General features: G+C 36.4%; 2 protein-coding genes across 5 annotated transcripts in view; one reads left to right on the top strand and one right to left on the bottom strand.

The window, feature by feature from the left end:
• The window catches only part of Sgsh (N-sulfoglucosamine sulfohydrolase), a 31,168-nt gene extending 27,340 nt beyond the window's left edge, over positions 1–3,828 (bottom strand). Inside the window, exon 1 of one of the 3 annotated variants that reach the window (XM_081731589.1) lies at positions 1,666–3,828. In XM_081731589.1, coding sequence (XP_081587715.1) covers positions 1,666–1,702 — 37 coding nt within the window. In that variant the 5' untranslated portion in view covers positions 1,703–3,828. Of the gene's footprint in view, positions 1–18; positions 347–1,665 lie in introns of those variants that run through there. The other 2 variants (XM_081731593.1, XM_081731591.1) reach the window with 2 other exon arrangements.
• LOC145664721 (uncharacterized) lies at positions 306–16,002 on the top strand. 2 transcript variants are annotated; one of them, XM_081731598.1, is made up of 3 exons: positions 306–458; positions 9,399–9,936; positions 15,475–16,002. In XM_081731598.1, the coding sequence occupies exons 2-3, from the start codon at positions 9,423–9,425 to the stop codon at positions 15,870–15,872; spliced, it is 912 nt and encodes a 303-aa protein (XP_081587724.1). In that variant the 5' UTR covers positions 306–458; positions 9,399–9,422; the 3' UTR covers positions 15,873–16,002. The 2 variants fall into 2 exon arrangements, with proteins under 2 accessions (XP_081587724.1, XP_081587723.1); XM_081731597.1 differs by having other exon boundaries at positions 306–520.
• The last annotated feature ends 8,624 nt before the right edge of the window (positions 16,003–24,626 follow it).

Below are 24,626 nucleotides of genomic sequence, written 5' to 3'. Positions count from 1 at the left end.
TATCCATAAAGCTCGTACTTATTTTTCGCTAATTCTTATTGCGAATAGTTTACATCTTGATAAGATGTTGGATATTGATACGTTGTCATGGTAACGAGTCAGTATAAACAAATGTCAAACACCAGGAAGTATACCAAACCCATGTCAAATATACGAAATGGAAAGACTTGAGCAAAATATCAATATTTCAGTAGCAAAACAATTATTAATACTTAAAAGAAATATTGAAAGTGGTAGATAAATGCTAGTTCATTTACTGAAAGTGATGGAAGTTCAAACACACTGTTTTTTTCAAAGAAAAATGAAAGTCGTGAAGCGCTAATGAATCCTAGATCCTCATTTCTTGAAGTTTGCAACGCGTTTTGATGTTTTGATTATGGGTGATATGAATTTGACAGTGAATGAGTTTACAGAGGAATAAGTTATGTACATTAATTTATTTACTTTTTATTGGATGTGTACGTAATAAGCCAAACATTGGAATAGTAGTCCAAATTTTATGTAGAGTGAAAACAGAAAAGTAAGTTCACGGACTAATCATTACAATTTACCCCTCTGTCCTTACTAATATTATCTCCGAGAGAAACTACATTCTTCTGTCCACTGTTGTAGGTTAAATTGGGAAAATTCAGGTCGAAAAAAAGAAATTTTACCGACGAGACTTAAATATTTTACAAGAAAGACAATTCCTTAAGGTCAATTTGGCTAAAGTTCCGCAAATGGCGGCCACGGATTAAGCCCATGTGAACATGTTTTCACCGTTGTATTACTATGTGCAGATCAAGTTTATGTGCTCTTGTTCAAAATTACAATTCAATAATTTTCTCCTTATTGTCCTGTGAATATTTAGCTGAGCTTCAGAACAATCTCCATTTAGTATAGATGAAATGTAGGGGTGCCACTGGAAATAATTGTTGAAGAATTGCAGTCCTTCATGGTTTTCGTATAAATACAGAGTCCAAACATATAGTATAAACATTACAGTGTAAAACACAAATCAGCCTGTAATAGGTAGCCACTTAAAAGCACGAATGTTATTTAACGCAGTCGGGGCAGGGCAAAGCAGCGCGTGGGTGTATCTGAAACGAAGGAGATGCGTCAGCGATGGTGGGTATGCGTGTAAGCAAAAGTTGAGACGACACATTTGCTTTCGCTGTGATATGAGTTCCTGTAGCACTTGCAACGGTTTCACACAGTAATGCTACATTTGTAATCATATATATACAAGTTTTGTACACTGTGTAGAACTATTCTGTCGGCAGAATATAGTAGCTAATACATTTGTTTTTCATATGCACTCACTTATTTTAACCATTGTAAAGCACTTGAAGTGAATTTGCACTAGTAACCTTACACTTGTAAATATAAATTACAACTGTATTGTTTAGCGTTTAATTCTTCCGCCTGCAGAAATTTGTCCCTTAGAAACATGTCTGACCATGCTGAGTATTGAATTTTACCCATAAATTTTGCAAATTCGATGTGTCTAAACTTGCACATTATTTTAAAAGCACCGTTATTTTAATATATTTCGCCTAGAATTACTCTTCTTTCATTTCCGTCGTTCACTCTTAACTGTTAATCAAATATTTATGATTTTCATTCTTTCTTTGCTCTTCCCTAAATATGTATTCATCTGTGCGTATTACTGTGCAAAATTTTTACCTTCCAAATGTTCCTCCCTCATGTTTCCAACCAGCATTATAACCAACTCCGTCCTACACTAACACATGTCCCTGGGACATCAAACTTTACTAAACGGAAAAGAAAATACTGCTTCCCTGTACTAGGGAGCCACATAAGGTGATGCTTATATTCACAACACATATTTAATAGTAAATGCATTTTTACTGCGTTAGAAAGGTTTTTTAAGGAAGGAGTTGAATGACTTTAGGAGGGTTAAGTTAACTACAGTGTGTGCATATATAGTAAAAACTGAAGTAAATAAAAATATTTTTACGAATGCCATCTAACCGAGTCAAGGTAGGAGCGCAGGAGAGAGGTGCATCTGTAGGGAGGAGGCACGTCAGTGACGGTGGGTATATGTACAAAGATGGTGGAAATACATTTCATGTAGCATGAAACATGCCTTATGTGTGGCACAGCTTTGCGACACATCAATCATTATTGTGTACACTGCCTTCACATAGCGTGTCTTTCTTATAAAGTACTACGTGGTAAAACGCATATTTTCCATTTCATATTTCTACCTTTTTATACATGTAAGAGGTAAGATTTCGATATATTTTTATTACTTTTACAATTCTAGTGTAGAAGCAATTAATATACTTCTTCCGTGAGTTTTACAAATTTACGTAATATCGCATCAATACCCGAAATCATCTAGTCCAGAATTTAACTTTGGTTTTCTCCCTAATTAATCTACCTAATTAACTTATTATTATTATTATTTTGTTACTCTCATGCTGACATTTCGTGTGATTCTGTTCATTTCTCTGACATTTTGTATTTCGTGCCTGCTATCTGTGGCAGTCCTCGGTTAGATAACTTCTTGCTTTAATGACCTCTTGGCACAGGTTGGTTTGTATTTTGGGCACGGTAGCTTTTATACATGTGTGGAGACGCAGTATTTGTACTCCTCAGTGGTTAATTTCTCCTAAAATGAATGCACCGTGGAATGCAACTCCTTCCAAAACAAATAATTCATAAGTTACTAGCAGTGCATTTCCAAATGATAGAATTTGTGGTGGACAAACGCCGTGCTCGTGGGTTTACTCGGGGTTCTCCCACTTTCTTCATTCCACCATTTCATTTATTTGTCATCATCACAGAATTTGTGGTGGACAAACACCGTGCTCGTAGTTTTTCTCGGGATTCTTCCGTTTCGTCCCACTTTCTTCATTCTACCATTTCATTCATTTCTCATTATCACAGTCTCCTTTAGCCTAACTGGCATATCGTGGGACGTAAAACTCAGAAATTTTATTTCATTTCATTTTCCTAATGAAAGAAGTACATAGCCTATATAATGAATTCGTTCATGGATCCGTAAAATACAATAGCACGAAATATTGTATAATTAAGTACACAAACAAAATATTGTAGATTTAATCAGATTAAGAAGCCGAAGGCCTGAACAAGCATCTTTAGCGCGCATATTAAGAATTTGGAGCCACTTACAGTATTCTTTTATAGACCTACCACTTGCCTTGCTTTGAATAATACACTAATACAATGTAGAGTGTTTTTGGTTTATGCCCAGAGGGTTACTACAAGCAAGAAGTGCATCTATTTCGGTTCAGAGCAGGGCGATGCTGGTGAGCGCGCCTGAACAGCAAGGGTAGGGAGAAGATTCGTTAACGATAGAGAGCATATTTCCTTACTAACAACAGTTACTATTAGGAATTACTAAGGTTTTTTTTCTTTCTTTTTTTTTCGCTTTGCGCAGTAACAGAGCATTTTATTTATACCCTCACTTCCAGAAATCAATATCATGTCTTCATCACATTCTTTACACCTGACACGATCTTTCAGTAGGACAAAATCCAAAGCAAAATGTTTTTACGTAGTCATTATACGCTCTCAATGATAAAAACAAGAGAAACATTTTTCAGTAGGCACTTTTTCTTTTGCTGCACATCTGGTAACAGCAATGTACGCTTTAGTCTCAAGTGCAAATTAATACGCATCTATTTCATTTTACTCACGAAGCGAACACACTAAGATCGTTCGCCAATGTGGCAAGCATTTGAATGGTCATTCATATTCTTACTCCTATAATATTTTGAAGTTTATACTTCGTACAAAGTATTTTTACTTATATGCCAATTTAAATACAGCAAAGGCATGTTTACTATAATACTGTATAAGTTTAAAAAACTCTTTTTAAAACAATTAACCTAAATAATGTTTCTTTTTATGTGTTTTAGAACATGTTTCCAGGACTTCCTATGGATATACTTCTTCGGGGCTAAGGCTTAAATGTACCCTCAATGCTGGTCTTCACATATTTATATTGTAACAAATAGTAGTGTGAAAAGAATATATACAAACTCTATATATTACACTAACCGTAAATCCCACGCGTATTCTATATTTTTTCAGTATCTAGTGCCAGTTGGGATTTAGGGTTAGTGCAATATAAAAAGAGTTTATTATATTGTGGTAGCACAAATCTTAGATTTTATTTTTAAGTTAAATCTAATTCTCATTTTTAGTTTGTAAAACCTTAAAAAAAACATTTTTTTACATCATTGTAAACAATTATATTTTAAAAATTAAATCACAATGTAAATTCTGTTATACAATTACTGTATATCTGTAAATTTGTCTTATGCGCTTATGACAGCTTTACTTACATAATTTAATTCATTACAAAAACTGGTACAAACATATTTCTTTCTTTCTAAATTTGAAAATTTGTTCTAAAACTTCTAGAACCCAAACTCAAAATACTGTACGTGACTTTACGTCACGTTCACAAACTTTTAAATTATCAACCTCAGCAAAGATCCTGGTATAAAATATTGGTAATTTCAAAAAGGAGGGCAGTACATCTGAGAGTTCGTGCAGTTTAAGAAGTTCGTGAATTTAATTCAGCACTGCAGTACTCAAACATAAAATCTCTATCCATCGTCGTCATAAACATAACAAAAAGTTCTGTACTTCTTTCAAGTTTAGCACCGTCAAAACAATGTCTGTTTGACATAACCACTATACGACTAGTAAAGAACTACTAGGCTAGTCATCAGTACTCTGTCTCCGAGATAATAATTCACCATCAACAAAAACTATATCAGGGTCAAAGCTAAGCAGTAATCAAATGCATAAAATTAAAAATTTTACATCACAGCTTACCAGATATGTGTCAAAGAAATATGTTTGTGCTAGGCTTTCCAATTAACCAATATATAAATTCACATTCAAAATTAAACTCTATTCAAACTCTTTTAAATTTAATTTATAAAATTTAATTATTGTACCTTTCGCAATACACCCCAAATTAAAATCTAAAATTAATCTGGCTAATTACTGTTATATTATTGTAATGTGTTCCATACGCTCAATAACCAATTCTTTACTTCTCTGCTTGGCCTTCAAGCAGCGGAAATAAAGAGAAGGTTTTTTTTTTTTTTTAAATTTATTTATTTACACTTCGCAACATAAATTCCATTGTGATTTGTTGTTAGTTTCGTGCAAACCCCACAGAAGGAAAGAGTGTGGTTGGTTGATTTGGATTCTAGCGTTCCGTTCAACACTGAAACTATATATATTTCACACCATTGTTTGTTACAACATAAATATGTGAAGACCAGCATAGAGGATAGTCAAAAGCCTTAGCCCCGAAGAAGAGTACCTGTGGGAAGTACTGGAAATATTGGCTAAAAATACATGAAATAGAATATTAATCTGGCTAATTACTGTTATATTATTGTAATGTGTTCCATACGCTCAATAACCAATTCTTTACTTCTCTGCTTGGCCTTCAAGCAGCGGAAATAAAGAGAAGGTTTTTTTTTTTTTTTTTAAATTTATTTATTTACACTTCGCAACATAAATTCCATTGTGATTTGTTGTTAGTTTCGTGCAAACCCCACAGAAGGAAAGAGTGTGGTTGGTTGATTTGGATTCTAGCGTTCCGTTCAACACTGAAACTATATAGACATGGTCCTATAACTAAACGTAGGATCCAAACTACATAAGCCCTCACCATGAATCCAGGAGCGTCATTTCAGATTTTGCTTGGGGGGGCAAGACCCCTTCATATTAGTAAAATTTCGCGTTTTTCACTGATTTACTACTATTCTATTGATAAAATCTATATACATCTCAAACTCAGGGGGGGCAAATGCCCCTCCCTGTCCCCCCTAAATGACGCCCCTGCATGAATCTCCCACACCAAAGGCGCGTACGCTAACACAGCAGCATGAGGATGTTCCCTGGACGGAAAAAAAATCAAACACGTGACGAAAAGAAAGGACAATAATAGCTCAATAAATTTGTCTAAACTGAATTACCGATTATATTGCAATGGAAAATATGAATGGAAAGCCTTAGTGGCACCAATTCTTTGCGTACACTCGTCGATAGTAAAAATGGAAGCGATAAACAGTACCACCATCTGCTGTATTTTACAAAAGTTAATTTCAATGGACAAGTTTTCCTCTTGTTTCCCTTGGGTTAATTCACCTCCCAAAACATATAACAGTAAAAGATGTTCTAAAAAGGTAGGAAAGCAATGAAGATTACGTGAATGTCCAACATACAGATGTGAATTTAATATCATAGTGTAATGTGACTAAAACATTTTGGTGAAGGGCGATCAATATTTTATTGGCTTTGGCTCAATATTTTCTAAACCTTGTTATATTAAATGCAAATAAAATGAATTTTGAAGATAGGATAAGAATTAAACGAATTTTGAGACAAGGTCGAATAATAAAGTGTGATATCAATTAGCAACCAGCATTGTACTCACCCAGACTTTGACGAGTGAAGATTTTAAAAATGTCGAATCCTTCTAGTCAGACGGTCACTTCAAAACTCTCTCTAGTTCCCTACTCTTTTTCGTCCACCTACCTTTTCTTCCTAGTTTTGGTAGCGTCATTTCTTCCGCTTACCATTACATTTTTAGACTTACTTCATAACGTGAAGTGGGAAGTGTTATTATTTCCTTGATACATTGCTACGTAACATATTTTTATATTTCCTATTTAGAAGAATGGTTTAACTAGACATAGTTTTAAATTATTATGAGACTTCCTTGTTTTCTTTGCATGTGTGAATGACCTACAGCACCAGACTGGGGATTGAATTTTATTTGCATTTAATATAACAAGGTTTACAAAATATTGAGCCAAAGCCAATAAAATATTGATCGCCCTTCACCAAAATGCTTTAGTCACATTACAATAGGAATAATGTTGCTTCAGAGCTAGGTACGTGACCAGCTCACAGAATAATAAGTAATGCAAGTCTTATGGAAAAATGGAGGTTATTTAAGCATAGAGCCAAGTTAAACAAGATGACAAATTTAGGTGACCAATTTAACAGATTACACTGTATATCAAGAGGAATTAAGAACATATGAAGAAACTGTGTCACACACGTCAAGATTCAAAGTATAAAATTTCACAATCTTTAATAACCGGGATTAAAGTTTTGATAGTATCAAGTGGGCTAGGGCTGGACGACAATTCTGGAAGTGTTCTCCAAATGTAGGAGGTGTGCTATCAGTTCCAAACTTCGCAGTTATGAAATCAGACAGGGTGGCCACTCACCTGGAAAACCTGGAAAACCGGGAAAAGTCAGGGAATTTTTTAATTCTGGAAAAGTCAGGGAATTTTGATGAAAAACATGGAATTTTTACTCGGGAGAAAATTTACGTTCTGCTGTAATCCTAGCCATTTAGCCGGTTTATTTATATACAAAATAGCTTTGGTCACTGGGGTCTTCGCCCCCAGATTTCCCCTTCCTTCCAGGTTTCGTTTATCTAGCTCTGCTGGTTTGGGCTGCGCATACTTTCTTCATATTCTTTTGTCATTTAGTGCTGCCCATGAATTGAGGTGGAGCGAAATCGGGACCATTTTGTAATTAACACACTTGTTTAGTTCGATGGCTGCTTGATTTCCAGAATTCGCTCGGGGCTGCGCCCCTGCATCCCGTTTTGGTGGTCACGTGATTAATATAAAGGCTGAACGATAGTTGAGTATTTCTGCCGGAAGAGTTCCGAATGTGTGTCGAATTCCACAAAATGTGTGGAATTTTGGTTAATGCGTGTATTTCTATGTGGAATCAAAAACTGTGTGGATTCCACATGCATTTGTACTCAGTGGCGGCAGTACTTTTTGCGCCACACGATTAACTGGCCATGCTTTTTTACAGATATTTGACCTTTTCACCACCAATTTGAAGTAATGGCATTCCCCTCCCCCTAGTTTTTACACCCAATTCCGCTACTGCATGTACTATTGTTCTAAAAAAAAAAAATCAGCTTCAAACAAATTTTTCTGATTTCTTAAAAGCACATTTTAATAGTGCTCATTTACTTCAGTTCCGTTGTTTTGTTACACAATATTTCCCATCTATGTCGACCTGTTCCCCGGTTGCATAACCACCGCACGCCACTGCTGGCACGACAAAACCTTTGGGACCCGGGCCTACCTAAAGTTGTTAATGCCGGCTTTCTAGACCGAAGTCCGCTACTTCTTAATACAGGTAGCTCCATAATTGTTCTCTCCATTCATTTGTGATGTCAAAGAACGATAGCATAACCTTGTACTGCAATATGACAGAGGTAGAACAGTTTCTTGATTTGAATTTTGCAATTTTAAACCGATTTTATGTAAATTCTGTAATGGTGTTTTTCCAAGAAAATAAATTTAAGAATTATTGACTACTTATTTTTTAAACATATATTTGTTTAAAAAAGAAATGAAAATTTCAGTCAAGGGAGTTGAGGATTGTCGCAGGGTGCGGGCTCCACCTGCATTGGCCATTTCCTAGCTATGGGCCTGGATCAAAATACCATGTTTTCGAGTAATTCTTTTTCTTAACACATGGACTTCTTTGCCGTATAACTCACATGATTTGTGTTTAATAATGGTTTACGGGTTTGCAGGGCCGGCGACAGGGGAGGGGGAATAGGGGACAAATGCCCGGGGGCCTGGAATCACAAAACAATAATTAAAAGCAATAATTTTACTGGAATTTAGGGGTTCGTGTCCCTGAGTTGCCCAAGGTTCCTATATATACCAATTTTAGATCTCTCTAGAAATTTTCTGGAAAACCAGGAAAATTTCTGGAAAAGTCAGGGAAAAGTCAGAGAATTTTGAAATTCCAAATGAGTGGCCACCCTGTCAGAGTATATGACCATACTAGAACCATTAAAGAATCCAAAGATGAACTTTTGTCTTTTTGGAACTGTTTACACGTGGGACGACTTCTGCAAGTTTTGTTGTAATTTTATTATTTCCTTCCCCCCTGAATTCTTTGTAAAACCTGGAGGGCCGCAATGGCTCAGTGGTAGAGCGTTCATCTCTGGTGCATGGGGTCCCTGGTTCAATTCCAGCTCGCACCAAGTGAACTTTGTGGTGGACAAACACCTTGTTCGTGGGTTTTCTCGGGGTTCTCCTGTTTCCTCCCACTTTCTTCATTCCACCATTTCATTCATTTCTCATAATCACCGTCTCCTTTAGCCTAACTGGCATAATCGTAGAACGTAAATCTCAAATATTTCATTTTTATTTTCTTTGTAAAACTTGGTGATGAAATATATGTAAGTAGGTTCAAAACTTGGTTGATTATAGAAGGATATTTCTATAATTGGTTACGAAACACGTAATATTCAAAAAACGCAGTATTTAAAAAAATGAAAAGAAAAGGTACAATATATTTTGCTAAATATATACTCTTAATGAATTCTTTCTCTTCCACAGGTTGTGAAATGTTTATGAATTAAAATGGGTAAGCGTCAATTTTTAACTGAAGATGATTTGGCAAACAATTCGACACAAACTGTCAGAAGTGCATATTTTCAAGAAACTGCACCAGTATTAAGGAAGCGACGTAATAAATCTATAAATTCAGAAGAAAGAAGTTCAAATCCAGTGGAGCAGAATGATAAACAAACTTCTTTACAAACTTCTGAAGTGGGAAAGAGTAGTTGTGCTGATAATTCAATGGACACTGACACAGAGCAAAGTATGCGTTTTTTACGATCCTTTTATGATGTAGAGTGTATAAAATTAGCAAAGAGTCTTCTTGGTCAGATTTTGGTTCGCAAACTGGAAGATGGACGCTTATTAAAGGGCAGAATTGTGGAAACCGAATGTTATTTGGGAGGAGAAGATGCAGCATCACATTCATATAAAGGCAAACGTACTCAAAGAAATGAACCTATGTTTATGGTACCTGGAACAACCTATGTGTATTTTACGTATGGCATGTATTATTGTTTTAATATATCTAGCCAAGGTAAGAGTAGTTTATGAATTATATGCGTAAGCAATGAATACGAAATATTTGATAAATAATAATTTATAAAGTATACCCCATAATTTTACCTTTTACCCTCTAGAAATCTCTAAAAATAATTTTAATATCTGGTGTAGTAAAAATTAGACACCTATTATTTTGGTATGACATTGAAGGCTTGACTTACCATAGTTAGAATGATCCGATTTAGGTCACATATGCGCCGTTTTGTTCGATAACGTGTTGCCATTTGGAAGGTAATATCATGATGCCTCTCTCATAGAAGCCCTTGTCCCTAGTGGCAAAAAAATTGAGAGAGTGGATTTTCACAAGCCTTTCTTGAAGCGACATTTTCACCAGAAAATGTGTTCACCATGGACAGAAACAGATGGTAATCACTCGGTGCCAGGTCCGGACTATAATGTGGATGCATAAGAATCTCCCAACCAAGCTCCCGGAGCTTCTGGCGAATCACTATCGATGTGAGTGGCCTGGCGTTGTCCTGATGGAACACAATGCCTCTCCTATTGGCCAAAGCTGGCCGCTTCTGGGCGATTGCTGCCTTCAGACGGTCCAATTGTTGACAGTGCAGTTCCGAGTTAAGGGTTTGGCCGTAGGGGAGCAGCTCATAGTAGTTAATTCCCTGCCAATTCCACCAAACACACAACAAAACCTTCCTGGCTTGAGCACCGTTTGCGCCGGCTCACCGCGCTTCGACCACGACCGTTTTCGCGTGATGTTGTCGTAAGTGATCCACTTTTCATCGCCAGTCACCAACCGCTTCAGAAATGGGTCGATTTTGTTGCGATTCGCAGATGGAAATTAAGTCCATGAGGTTTTTTTGCGTTAACTCGTGTGGCACTCATACATCAAGCTTCTTTTTGTATCTAGCCTTATGCAAATGGTTCCACACGGTTTTTAGTGCAATGTTTAGCTCTTGAGCAATCGACACAGTGCTTACATGACGGTCGGAGGCGACAATGTCCATGATTTTATCGACATTTTCGACACTTGGCCTTCCAGTGCGTGGTGCATTTTTGACGTCAAAATTACCGGAACGGAATCGACGAAACCAAAATTGAGCGTGATTGGCTGGTACAGTACCAGGACCATAAACACTATTCATATTTGTAGCCACCTGGCTTGCGTTTTCGCCTTTATCGAAGAAAAACTGTAAAATATAGCGTATTTTCTCTTTGCTAGTGTCCATTTTGACTCGCGCTCACATAACACTGAGTCAACTCATCACAACTATCTGAACAGTGTTTGTAGTACGCAATCTCATCGTTTGAACGCCATTTCGTTGAATCCGATCGGACTTATACAACGCGAGATACAGATCACTGAAGCCATCTATTGGCAAAATAATGGATTACTTTTTACTACACCAGATATGTAGAAGGAAGAAACTAACTCATGATTATAATTGTTAATTTAAAAACTTGGGATGTATCTATTATTATTAGATATTCTGTGTATTGGCTGGTCCTAGGGCTAACGTTTATTATTATTATTATTATTATTATTATTATTATTATTATTATTATTATTATTATTATTATTATTATTATTATTATTATTATTATTATTATTCAGGTCTGGAAATGATGCTATTCCACGTTTCTTGATCTTCAGCTCTTTTAACTCTCAATATTTTCTTCTATTTTTCAAATCATTGATAAGTTGTGCTCTTCTTCTTCTTCCTACGCCTCGCTTTCCTTCCATCTTTCACTCTATACCGGTATAAAGACAATTTCTTTGCAATGGTTAGCGTACGCACCTTTGGGGTGGTAGACCCATGTTCGATTCCCAGCGGTCGCTCTTGTGGTCCATATCCTACATTAAGCTGTAGGTTCACGTCTCATATAGTCTCGGTGCTGAAAGGCAAGCTAAACAAACAAACAAACAAACAAAAAAAAACTCATTCCTCGCAAGATGTTTTCGATGCAAGTAGCCTTCCTACAAAGTATGCTAGCTAAAAGCGTCCTCTTCTTGTCTACTCATTTTAAAATATCTTTCGTCCATTTTATTTTCTCCAACTTCCTCCAACACCAGATTTCGAACCTCTGTAAATATTTCATTAACTTCCGTAATGGCTGTCTCCGAACCATACAGTCCAATATTCCATATGTAGCACTTGACCAGTTTTTTGTAGTCCAATATCAGGTCTGCTAGCTAAGAAGCAGGCCAGGTAATACAGGACTCTCCACCATAGTTCAAGCGATACAGGATCTCTTCACCACGCCAGCCAATACAGGACTCTCCACCATGCCTCAAGCGATACAGTAACACTCCACCACGCCAGGCAATACAGAACTCTCCACCATATCCCAAGCAATACAAGGACCATTTACGACATCTTATGCGCTACAGGACACCACTTTGTCAATTACAAATATCGCACTAGCTTGAAAATACCGACTGCGCCAAATGTTATTCTTTTTTCATACCTCTGTATATTATTAGAGACAAAGCTTTTTCGTTAATGCGATATGTGCGAAACGTTAAAAAAAAATTCTATATATTTCAAGAAACCTCAACCTTCTCATTTCAGAGCCAGAAATCACATTTATATTATCGCGAATTTTTGTGAAATTCGGCATTGCTTGCGATAAATGCGAATAAAAAACGAAAAATGGAATTCTTGTTAATTATTGCTAACAATAACTAAAAAAGCGCATTTCCAATATTATTTCACTTAAAAACATTTTCGAAAAAGCTCTGCGAGTTATTTGATCCAGAAACTGTTTCACTTCATAAAGATGTAGATATCCACAGAACTGAACTGTTGTTTAAATCCTTGATTGTGTTTTGTGGTGAAAATTTTCATGATCTGTTGGTTGCTTACCGTAAATTTAAAAGTAAGGTTATTGAAGTTCTCAACAATGAGGATAAGGAAGTTGACATTGTATCATTGTTAAACAGTTTAAAAGTTGACCACAGGTTTTTTGCTGTCAGCTTGTTACATTCAATATGGTTGCCAGTCTCGAGTGTTGATGTCGAGAGATTCTTTTCCAAATATAATATGATTGTTGCTGACAGGAAAACAAACTTAAAAGAAGAACTGATAATGTCTTGCTGCATGTTATGCTTTAATTAAGGATGACGTTAGAGGAACTATTTAATTTTTTGCGTTAATTTCTATATTTCAGTGAATACATTAGCTATAATATGCACCTAATCAAGTTATATCCTCATTTTTGTATTAGATATACACATTACTACCAAAAATACACTGTTTACAGGTTCCATATTAAAAAAAAAACTTGTGCTACATTTAAAAAAATAAATGCGAAAATTGCGATAATTAGTGCTACAAAATATCAAAATTGTAGCGAAAAAGTTTCGTCTCTAAATATTATTATATTTATTCAAAAACAGTTTACCGTGTTTTGCTATCTATTTAACTCTTACTTGTTTATACATGAAATACCAACAGATTGAAATCCATTTATCAAAAGAATCACTCATTATAAGCCATAACCGAAAACTTCTAGATCAATCTTGTCTTCTTCCTTAAAAGAAGGCATATGCACCAAACTATAGCAAATTCTGCTCTAACACTACTCTGATCCGTAAGGGCGTATTTCCATGGAATATTTTCATGACTTCCGGTTTTTCGACGTTGATTTCCATTCCATATTGTTTCCCAGTGTCAACTAATTTGCCCATCATCTCTCGTAGTTGTTCTTCAGTTCTAGCTATAATAACCGTGTCACACGCATACCTGATATTGTTAATGATCTGCCCTACAATCTTGAGATCTCCAATCCCATTAATACTTTCTTCATTAAGCATTCACTGTAAATGTTGAATAATTGGAGTGATCTACCACATCCTGGTCTGATTCCTCTTCTATGGTTGTCTCTTTTATTCAAGTCAATTTCACTCATTGTCCTGTGTACCAATAGCAAGTTATTTGTCGTAAGGAATAAAGCAGGGCCCCTAGTTTTGTACTTTCGCCATAGTATTATGTGCGTGTGATTCAAACCACGTGGTTGCGTATTCTTTGACTTAGTTGTTGTGAAACCTTCGCTTAGTAAGGAAGGATTTATGATGCAGAAGCGTACCTATATGAGGATGGACTTGTTTCCAGTCAAATGTAGTGATGAGATTATGAATTATCTGCATATTTCTTGTGGTTCGCATTCATTTTGGTACTCATGAACGCTCACTGCATCGCAGTCGCATGATTGGCGGTGAGTTTCAATCGGTTTTATGTTCTTCACTTTCATGAATCAGGTTACAGAAAATAGTTGATATGTAAGCAAATAAGAAAATAAATGGTTCTCATTCTTATTTATGATTGAGAGCGATTCTGATAGGTTTTTAGAGTAAATGAAGTGGGTATTTAATTTATTCAAGATTGAATTTGGAACAAAACCCATTATCGCTCTGTAATTAAATGTTTCTTTTGATAAGTAGTCCCACAGTTGGATCTTCAGGATGGGGCTGCAGTAAGAAATATAAAACATTGTGAAACCAGAGAATAAAAAAGTATGATGATGGAAATCTTAGAAAGATGGATAAGTTTATATATTAAGTGAGGAGATGAAAAAGCCTAACAATAGCGAAAATAGTATCGACAGAGAAAAAAAACAGCTTCGCGATAAGATATTGATCGTTCCTCTATGTGTGGTCTTACTTTCGTAGCTTAGGGTCGGAACTTTTCATTATAACCAGCCTCTTACCGGTAGTTCGGTAGGTGATATTTATAGATGATATCTTAGCATTATAAGAAAGAACATGATGGTAAGATGTGGAAACTGTAAATGAATATATATTCCAATCCAAGAAGTAGGTGTGCCACACAGAACAATTTTTACGAAGAATAAGAACGCATTCTCGACCTGATATCGAAGGACAAAGTAAGTATTGTAAAAATACCCAAAATCGTTAGTATAGACGATTTCACGTGAAAGATAGGAAAACAATGAATGTTTCGAGCGGGTATCTTTGAAGAAAGAAAAAAAAAAATACACAAAGGAGTGAAAACGGTAATAGAGTAAGGCCAATAAGATTTTGTACGTTAAAATCTATAAATCAAGTCATTGTATATCGATTACAAAGATGTTCACAACGAGACATAAACTTCTTCAATCTATCAAAAGTATCAAAAGAAACTAAATTAATTGTGATTTGACAAATTAACGAGACACACCTATATCTTAAATTGTCATTCATGTTAGGGACCAGATAGCAACTTGCATCCCAACCAGTGGCTGCATGCTAAAAATACGACAGTTTTGATAATAAAAGGAGCGCAGAAGCAAAAGGAAGAAAGAAAAAAAATTATGTTGGATGAGTAAAAAACTGAATGACAAGAGAGCGTATTAGATTTATTCAGTGATTGATTTTAAGTTTTTCGGGGCACAGTTCACGACAAACTATCGGTGTATATACACGTATGATATAATCAGTTATTTTGTTCGTTGAAGAGTATCTCAATCTGAACAAATTGAAGTTAAGGACCATAAAACAAATGTACTTCAGTCACATTTAACAAGTAAAAGTAATCTTGATTCTTTTTATTTATAGGTGATGGTGCCGCTGTGTTACTTAGATCACTGGAACCACTCGAAGGATTAGACTATATGGAGGAATCACGAAGGAAAAGATTGAAATCGCCAAACCCGAAGAATTTTAAACCACATGAACTGTGCAATGGACCATCTAAACTTTGCATCAGTTTCAATATCGACAAAGAAATGTGCAATGAAAAAGACTTGACTACGTGGGATGGTTTGTGGATTGAAAAAGGTGTTTCCGTGGAAGAAACTCATATAGTAGTGAGTCATCGGATTGGTATTGAATCTGTGGGAGGTGAATGGGCTGTAAAACCTTTGAGATTTTATGTTTTAGGAAATACATCTGTCAGCAAGAGAGACAAGAAAGCTGAGAGCGTTTTAATTAACTCGTCTGAAGCTGCTTCTTAAGTTATGCAATTGTACTGTTTGGCTCAATGATAATTCCGTATGTGTGTGCAGTGTTTGTGTGTACATTATCAATGTATCATAAAAATCATATTACATGTCTTCCTTCAGAGAAATAAATAGTGAAATTAATTGTATAGATTTTGATTTAAAAAATAATAATTTTTTGTTTGCTTTATATTTCTTATAAATAGCATGTACGTTACAAGAGTATGGTCATCAGTATTAGGAGTATGTGTGTCATCGTTAGAAGAAAATAATAAATAGAATTTACTTGTTAACAGGTTACTTTTCAAATTCAACAGAATACACCTATCAATTATTCTTAGCAACTAAAAGATTACTTTTTTTCACGTTAAAACTTTGTTTTTCTTTTCAATTTTCTGGGAAACTACGAATGAAGATTTATCGTGGAGCATGTCCTTTTCAAATTAATGTTATCTATCAATTGAGATATATATATATATATATAGGGTGTCCCACATAAAACCGTACGAGATTCAAGTAACACTTTAACAGCAACAATGAATAAATAATAGCAATGTTAAACAGTTACCCGTTTATAAGACATGATGGAAGTGGTGGCCATGGGCATCCAGGCATCTCCGACCTCATTTGATGACGTTAGCAGCAACACGCTGTAATTTTGCAGGCGTGATGTTGTTAATTTCTTTAATAATACTCCGTTTAAGATTATCTGTTGTGTAATGATTGTCACCATACACTTTGCTTTTCAGTGTGCCCCATAAATAAATAAATAAATAAATAAACACATGATGTTAAGTCCGGGGATCTTGGGAGCCAAATGCCTCTACTGACAAGTCTGTCTTCAGGAAATACGCTGCTGATGTGGGCGGCTGTTCCATCTTGATGGAATACTGCATACAGCTTCTCTGCATCTGTTAATTGGGCATAGAAAGAGTCAAAGATCTGTAGATATCTGGCACTGTTTAAGGTGTCATTGAAAAATGTGGGGCCAATAATTCGCATGCTGGACAACACACACCAAACACCTATCTTCTCTGAGTGGAGAGGTTCTTCATGCAGAATTTGTTGGTTGTCCTGCGACCAGTATCTGCAATTCAAGGAGTTTACATAACCTTACAAATGAAACCAGGTCTCATCTGACATGAAGTTATACAAGGTTATGTAAACTCGGTCCAAGACTTCGGTAGCAATTGATGTTAACAGCCAGTTGCATTAATGAACACTTTTTTTTCTGATCCTCACGTTTGAACTCTTGTACGGACTATCTGACGCACGAACTCACTACTGCACCCAACTTTCCGATAAAATGCAGTGTAGCCAACTTTCGAGACAGTGTTTTCACCCCACAAGAAATTTAACTAGAGATGATTAACCAGTACGTGGAGCGCCCTTTATTTTATGGGAGACACCCTATATATATATAGTCACACTGGACTGTCATCTTACTAGTATCGTAATAGAAAGCTCGATAAGGGTATATCTCAGTATCAGTTTCATCTTAATAGTTGACGAGGTTGTCGTGTAGTATCAATTTTTAGGGTTAAAGCATTTCTTGTCGATTTTCTTGAAAACTACTCATGAAAATTTTTACTCACTTGTGTTACCTTGTTCAGTTCAGTGAAATCTATCGCTTGGTATATATCACATCTTTGGGCTTTTTCTTTTTCGTTATACACTATAGTAATGTATGAATTTATAAGCATGGTGCCTCAGTGGTAGAGCGCTCAAATCTGGTGTGAGAGCTCTCTGATTCGATCTCAAGTTATATTAGCCTGTGCTGGATAACACTGTGTTCATGAAACCTGGCGTTTCCTCCTATAGTTATTCATTTAGATATGTCAAGCGTCTCGTTAGCATAAAGGTCATAATTGTGGAACTCAAGATTCCTTTTCATTTGTTTCCCTATTTCTCTTTTTTGACTTGAAGTAGTTAGTTCAGATAGAGAATTGTATAAATAATAATTCCTTGCTCATTTTGTTTAAGGTTAAAAGCAATTGTATCCAAAGTTGAATTCTTCCAATCCTTTTTTATATGGTATTCACGTGTTAGCTCATTGAAGCTTCTTATACAGACCTTACATAACAATTTCTTTATAACTGCATTTCCTCTGAAGTTCTCAGCTGCCGGTAGTCTCCTGATTACGGACTATTCAGTGAAGTATTTTGAGTTCTGTACTCCAATCCGAACGGTAATGGACCTGCCCCACTTCCACGTCACCACCAATAATTTCTCATGTTATCATAGTTTTCTTAGTGCTGCAAAGGAGAACTATAGTATAGGAGCTTGTATCTTAGTGTCGGTAGATAGTTTTAACTACCTTGGAGAGAATTCTTCAATGGCAGTACTATTGCCTCCTCAATTCTCACTGTTATTCAATGTTCGTGAGGAATAGAATCCTTACCAACATCTGTTTTCTTAATAAAAAAATAGACAACTTTTACAATACAGTTCTCTTTTTATCTTTGAATGAATAAACTTTAAAGATCATCTAGACTCGTTATTATTTGGGAAGGTACAAAGAGCGAACTAAAAGACCAATTCGAGTAAATATTTACTCTTGATTTACTTTGTGCATAATGCGATAGGGAATTTTCCCTTATTTTCTTTCAAGGAGACTTCATGTTTTAAACTACCTATGTCCCTGCCTTTTACTCATGCTTTATTCTTTTTACTTGAAAATATTTATTCTTTAAAAATCTTGAGAAGGACTGAAGCTCATTCAGCAACTTCTCTCCTTACCCCATTGCGAAATAGCGCCATTAAATTTCCTTATTCCGAACTGTCCCTGGCTCCTCCCTACCTAAAGAATAACCGAGTTGTCTAAAATAACTTACATTTCTACCTACTTCAATATTCGATCAAATTGAGTCCTTAGAACTTCAATGCACCTGTATTTATGCGTAGACAACACAAGTTTTTCTGTACGCACACTGTGTGTGCCGAATCCACGAGTGTGAAAAGTGCTCAAAGAGAGAAATTTATTTTATAGAATATCAGTATTTTATCATACTGTTTTTATTTATTCTTAAAAAGTCGAGTGTTTAATCAGAGAGGTGTCATTCTTTAAGTTAAAATGGAGCTGTAATCGTGAGTCCTTAATGAATAAACTGAACCCAAATCTGAAATCAGTTTCTCCCTGTCTTTCAATTAGGTGCTAGGATGAATCTTAAAAGGAAGAAAGCTACTAAATGGAAAAGACCTGCTAGTTTCAGAGTGATATTAAAAGTGGAATCATAAATTAGTGAGGCAGTCATGTTTCATGCTAAACCAAAACACAAGAGAGATAATGTGTCTGAGGAAGGCTATGTTACATAACCGAAACTGTAACACAAATATATAATCTTAAAATATATATACTGCTTTGGTCAGTTGGAGTTTTATTAGTAATCTTGAATTTTCCAAAGCTACAATGAATAATTTACAAGAGACCAGCTGTATTGTTCCTCGTTCATTTTCCAAAATGTGTCTTGATATCCGGTAGACATAACTGTTTCCACGTTAAACTGATAGTCCCAAACTAAGAAGCTCAACAACTCCGTCTGGACAGAACACCCGTCATCATCCCATTATTCGCACAATAAATTAATGTGCTAAGCATTTGGTTGTTTCGCTTTCTACTGAAAAAAAAATCTAAGCGTCCGTATTAGATAATTGCCTACTTTACCCTACATAAGAAATGCATTTATTTCAGCAATTATCAACCGAGGCACCGCGGCACATTAGTGAGTTTGGGTGACTGATCACAGCTACAAATCTAAAGAAATTGTCACTGGTCTGCTGATTAACATGAGCGCACCGTTAAGAATTCTCGTGGTGTAGTTAGCATTTCTACCATGAAAAAAAGTTTTGGCACAAACTAGCATAAATCTCTTGATGATTGTATTCTTTCGAGGATACTACTCTCGGGACTTGTCCTCTCTGAGGAGTTGCGATGATTCTTCAGGATTACTTGTGAGCATGGAAACAAAGGTAAGGCCATTAGGGATGTCACAAAACAAAATAGGGTGAAAACCACTGCTCGGTTTTACACAAAATCTCGCATATTCAACGCCGGATTTAAAGGGAATATTCTGTGCTATATGTGTAGTTAAGGTATCATCCTGGAAAACGCCAGTCAAGGTGACAAGTAGAGGGTAATAAAATTCCGAAACGTTAGCCACTAGACCACAGGTTCAGGATAGTACAGTTTGACTTTTTAATGTATATATGATATATTCAAGTTTCAACACTTTGGTAACTATGAGAGCTTTCCAGTAGGTGATTGTAAGTTAGTTAAATATTTGTTTCAGTGACAGAACCGTTCAATTTTAAGACTGCTGAATCATTTATACCTGACCGGAATCATTGAGTTTGAATTTAATTTCTAAGTCCATTAAGCAAGTTTGGGTCAGGTCAAACGGATGATGAAGGGATGAATTAGTGCAATGAAGAGAGTGAGAGAACCCACCCACACGGTGTTTGTCCACTACAAAGACGACATGACATGAGCAGGGAACGAATCTATGACACATAACACCAGAGGTGAACTCTACCGTCGAGCCACTATGGCCCCACACAAGAATAGTTTAAGATCTTATGGTTACCGTTAAAATTTTGAACTGGTGTTTAAGAAATTTCAGCAAAATGTCAATCGGCTCTCCAAAGAAGTCACGTTAATGTCATATGACGTTTTTACGGTGACTTCTCTGTTCTTTTTTCTTTTAACGTTAGTTTCCCTTTTTCGCAGAAGCTAAGAACGTGTTATTGTCGTTTGAACAGAAACGAAAGTTAGATTAACCCGCCACTATGACCGTGTTTTTATAATTCATCGTTACACGCATGACAGCATTGTGATCTGGTTTAGAGTAAATTATAATCAATAAATTATTTACGTCAGTAAGACTAAATTTAGTGTATATTACTTTTATTTTTAGTCTATAAGTAGCAAACTAGTAACTTACACATATATGTATGTATTCAGTTGTTGTGTTCTACTTCATGACATTACACAACATTGAGACTTCTAAAGTTAAAAAACCAATGTGTGATGGCGGCTTGGCCTCTGCTTATTATCCAAGTCATTCTAGTACCTTACATTTATTATTACAGTTTTTTCTATTATACTATTTACTGTATGATTAATTCTCAGTTACTTATTTTACTTTTTACTCATTTGTTTACCTAATTCCGCATGTATGTAGACAGTAAACAGTGGGTCTTTGAAGTTAAGTTAAAACAGATTAAGTGTTTTCATATATAAAACGCGCTGTTGCATATCACAAACTAATATTAGGCATCTCACTATTTAAACAAAAGACATTAACTACTCAACTTCAGCTTGCAATTGCATTATTAATAGAGGGTGACTCTGCGTTTTAATATGGCACCCACTTGGACGCATTTAGGATTATTCTCTGTTCTGTAATTTTTTCTTTCCTTTTCTCTCTACAGCATCTCTTGTTCTGTATGCTGAACCATTTTACCGAAACTATTCGTAATGTACTTTTAATTATTTTTACTTTTATCTAATATCCAATTTATTATATATATATATATATATATATATATATATATATATATATATATATATATATATATATATATATATATATATATATATATATATATATATATATATGACGACTTACCCCTCCACATATACACCAATATCATTATCTGACAACAGGAATAAACAAGAAGTATATTAAATCAATCAACTCAACAACAATAACTAAATAAATTATATTTTCTGATCTGTTAACCGCACCTAGTGTTTTTATTATTGAGCTGAGCGAAGCGAAGCTCTTATACTCGGGTTAGCCGTTTGGTTGTCCGCGAACTCCTCCTAGACCGTTTGGCCGATCTCAACCAAACTTAGCACGCTGATAGAGTATGTCGTGCTGAGTGACAACATAGGTCGAAATCAAAAATCCAATGTACCATCGAGGAATAATGACCGAAAAACGCTTCCTCCTAGACCGTTTGGCCGATCTCAAGAAAACTTAGCACGCTGATAGAGTATGTCGTGCTGAGTGACAACATAGGTCGAAATCAAAAATCCGATGTACCATCGAGGAATAATCACCGAAAAACGCTTGCATAGACTTAACATGGGGAAAAAGTTTTCACGCGATTTTTTTGTCAATAATTAAAAATGGCATTTATTATTGCATAATGGCCAGGAATGATTACGTAGTTTAAGCTCGCTCAGCTCATTTCATTGCAATCGGGTACATCCATTGCATTCCTAGTTATTATTTTAATGTCCCATGTTTAATATCCAAGGTTAAAGCAGACGGTGATGATGAGATAGATGATATTTTGAAATGATAAAAGTGGAAGGAAACGGGAGAACTTTGAGAAAACCCACTTACCCGGTGTTTGTCCACCACAAAGCCTACTCGGCTGAGCTGGAATCGAACCAAGGAACTCCACACGCCAATGGTGAGCTCTCTCCCACGGAGACAACACTGCCCTCATTTCCAAATGTTTCAGTAAGAAAACTAGAAATATCTTACATTGTATATGTACAGTGTAAGATGTTTGTAATTCCATACATGTTTTCATAATACGTAATTCATATAACGTTGTCATCCAAATTTTCCTTCGATGGCAAACTGATTTTCCTACGATTTTAGGTGACAGCTGTAGGCACTATAAAATAGTTCAACTTGGTGACGGTGAAAACATGGGAAAAGAATGTGTAATAATGAAGTAGCTATGAGAGCCAAATATGAACAATTTATTTCTTTTATTCCGAAATGCAGCAGATTAAAATTATATACGAGGACAAAAAACAATGGAATTTGGCAATATACTTAAATCACTAACATGGTTTGGAGGAAACAAGCATTTCCGGAAGGGATGCTTCAGTTAGTTTCTTCGAGAAACACCCTATATTTATTTATGTAGAGCGAGAGAGAATTTAATGTCCCACGATTATGCATTGATGGTAAAGGAGACATTGATAACAAGATGGATGACAATGGAAGAATGATAAAAGTAGGAGATCCCACACATACAGTGTTTGTCCACCACAAAGCTCATTTGACGGGACCTGGAATCGAACCAGACTCCATGTACCAGAGGTGAGCGCTCAATTACTGAACTAGTGCGACCTATATACAGATGGTGATCAGAAAAATGGAAACACCTGAACGAAATTGCAACTTATCAGATTAATATGGTGTCGGGCCACCTTTCGCCTTCAGAACAGCCTTGATGCGACGTGGGATGGAAGCATAGAGGTCGTGAATGGTAGCAAGTGGGATTTTACACCATTCCTCGTGCAGGGCACCGACCAGTTCTGTGAGAGAGGATGGAGGTGAAAATCGTCGCCGGAGTCGTGTTTCCAAGACGGACCACAGATGTTCAATTATGTTGAGATCTGAGGATTGGGCGGGCCAGGGGAGGTGTTGATCTTCACGCTGCAACAACGTCAGCTGTGTGAATGGGTGCATTATCATCCTGGAAGATGGCGTCATTGTCCGGGAACAACATCCGGACCATAGGATGCAAGTGGTCTCCTAAAATTGCGACATAATCGTTGGTAGTGATTCGTCCGCTAAGTGTGACCACAGGACCCATTGAAAACCATGATATGGCGGCCCACAGCATCACCGAGCCGCCGCCATGTTTCACAGTTGGGCGGAGACACTGCAGATCATAAGCTTCTTTGGGCGTTCTCCACACATAAACACGGCCCGTGGTTGGGAATAGAGTGAAGGATGACTCATCCGACCATATCACACGCTTCCAGTCCTCAACGGTCCAAGTTGCATGGTCGCGGCACCATTTGCGGCGTGCGAAAGCGTTATGGTCCCTGATGAGCGGTTTGGCCCGTGCAACACGACCCCGTAAGTTCATGTCATGTAATCGCAGCGGACTGTAATTATCGAAACAGGGTGGGAGAGGTACTGATTGAGTTCCTCCGTCACTTTCTCCGCAGTGGCACGACGGTTCTGCGTGACAATGCGCTTTAATACCCGGCGTGACCTGTCACTCGTGATTTTCTTCCACCCACTGTTCCGCTTCCCCGACGTGGTTTTCCCGTGTGTTGTGTAGGACGTCATCACCTTCGACATTGTCCCACGCGACACACCTAACCCAGTAGCCACTGCCGTCACACTCACTCCACATATCCGCGCAACAACAATTTGTCCTCTTTGAAAATCTGAGAGGTCTCCCATTTTACACTACCTCCGTCTGCTGCAGCCACTGGACACTGCTGTTCCACTGCGCCTGACGTAGTATGGAGACCGACCTAACACAACACCACCAGCGGTCCGGCGCTGCTGGCGCCACGACACCACTGCCAACCCATACATCTGACGTGTTGCCAACTACAGGTGTTTCCATTTTTCTGATCACCATCTGTATATATATATATATATATATATATATATATATATTTCACATAAAATAAAGAAATCGTAATCACCACACATACTGGAAAATAAACAATAGAAACACTTTCGCTAATTGATTCGTCAAATAAGGAGAGGACGAAGTAAGAAAAGAAAAAAAAAAAGAAAGTAAGATGGAGAGAAACAGCTGTGAAGCGACCAACTGGTCAGCACTATCTTCGAATCTTGGCGAAAGTAAACGTAGAAAGCCCAATTAGTAAAAAATAGTAATTAATAATAAAAGTGTATAACAACGTGTAAGTAAAGAATAATAGGAAAATCTATAGAACGTATAAGATTTTTACAGAGAAAATGCTACGAGACAATTGTTATATTTTTTTAGACTTGATAAATAAAAATAAATAAATCAATGATAGTACACCAC

The sequence above is a fragment of the Thermobia domestica genome, chromosome 11 (assembly GCF_964235325.1).
Source record: "Thermobia domestica chromosome 11, izTheDome1.hap1.1, whole genome shotgun sequence".
NCBI classification, from domain to species: domain Eukaryota; kingdom Metazoa; phylum Arthropoda; class Insecta; order Zygentoma; family Lepismatidae; genus Thermobia; species Thermobia domestica.
Note: the sequence above shows the minus strand (reverse complement) of the source record. Positions and strands in the feature narration are given on the sequence as shown.

Bases quoted from the DNA above. Each gene is read 5' to 3' on its own strand.
- LOC145664721 (XM_081731598.1), top strand. From the start codon at position 9,423: ATGGGTAAGCGTCAATTTTTAACTGAAGATGATTTGGCAAACAATTCG. The intron at 9,937-15,474 runs GTAAGAGTAGTT...TTTTATTTATAG, and splicing joins TTTTAATATATCTAGCCAAG to GTGATGGTGCCGCTGTGTTA.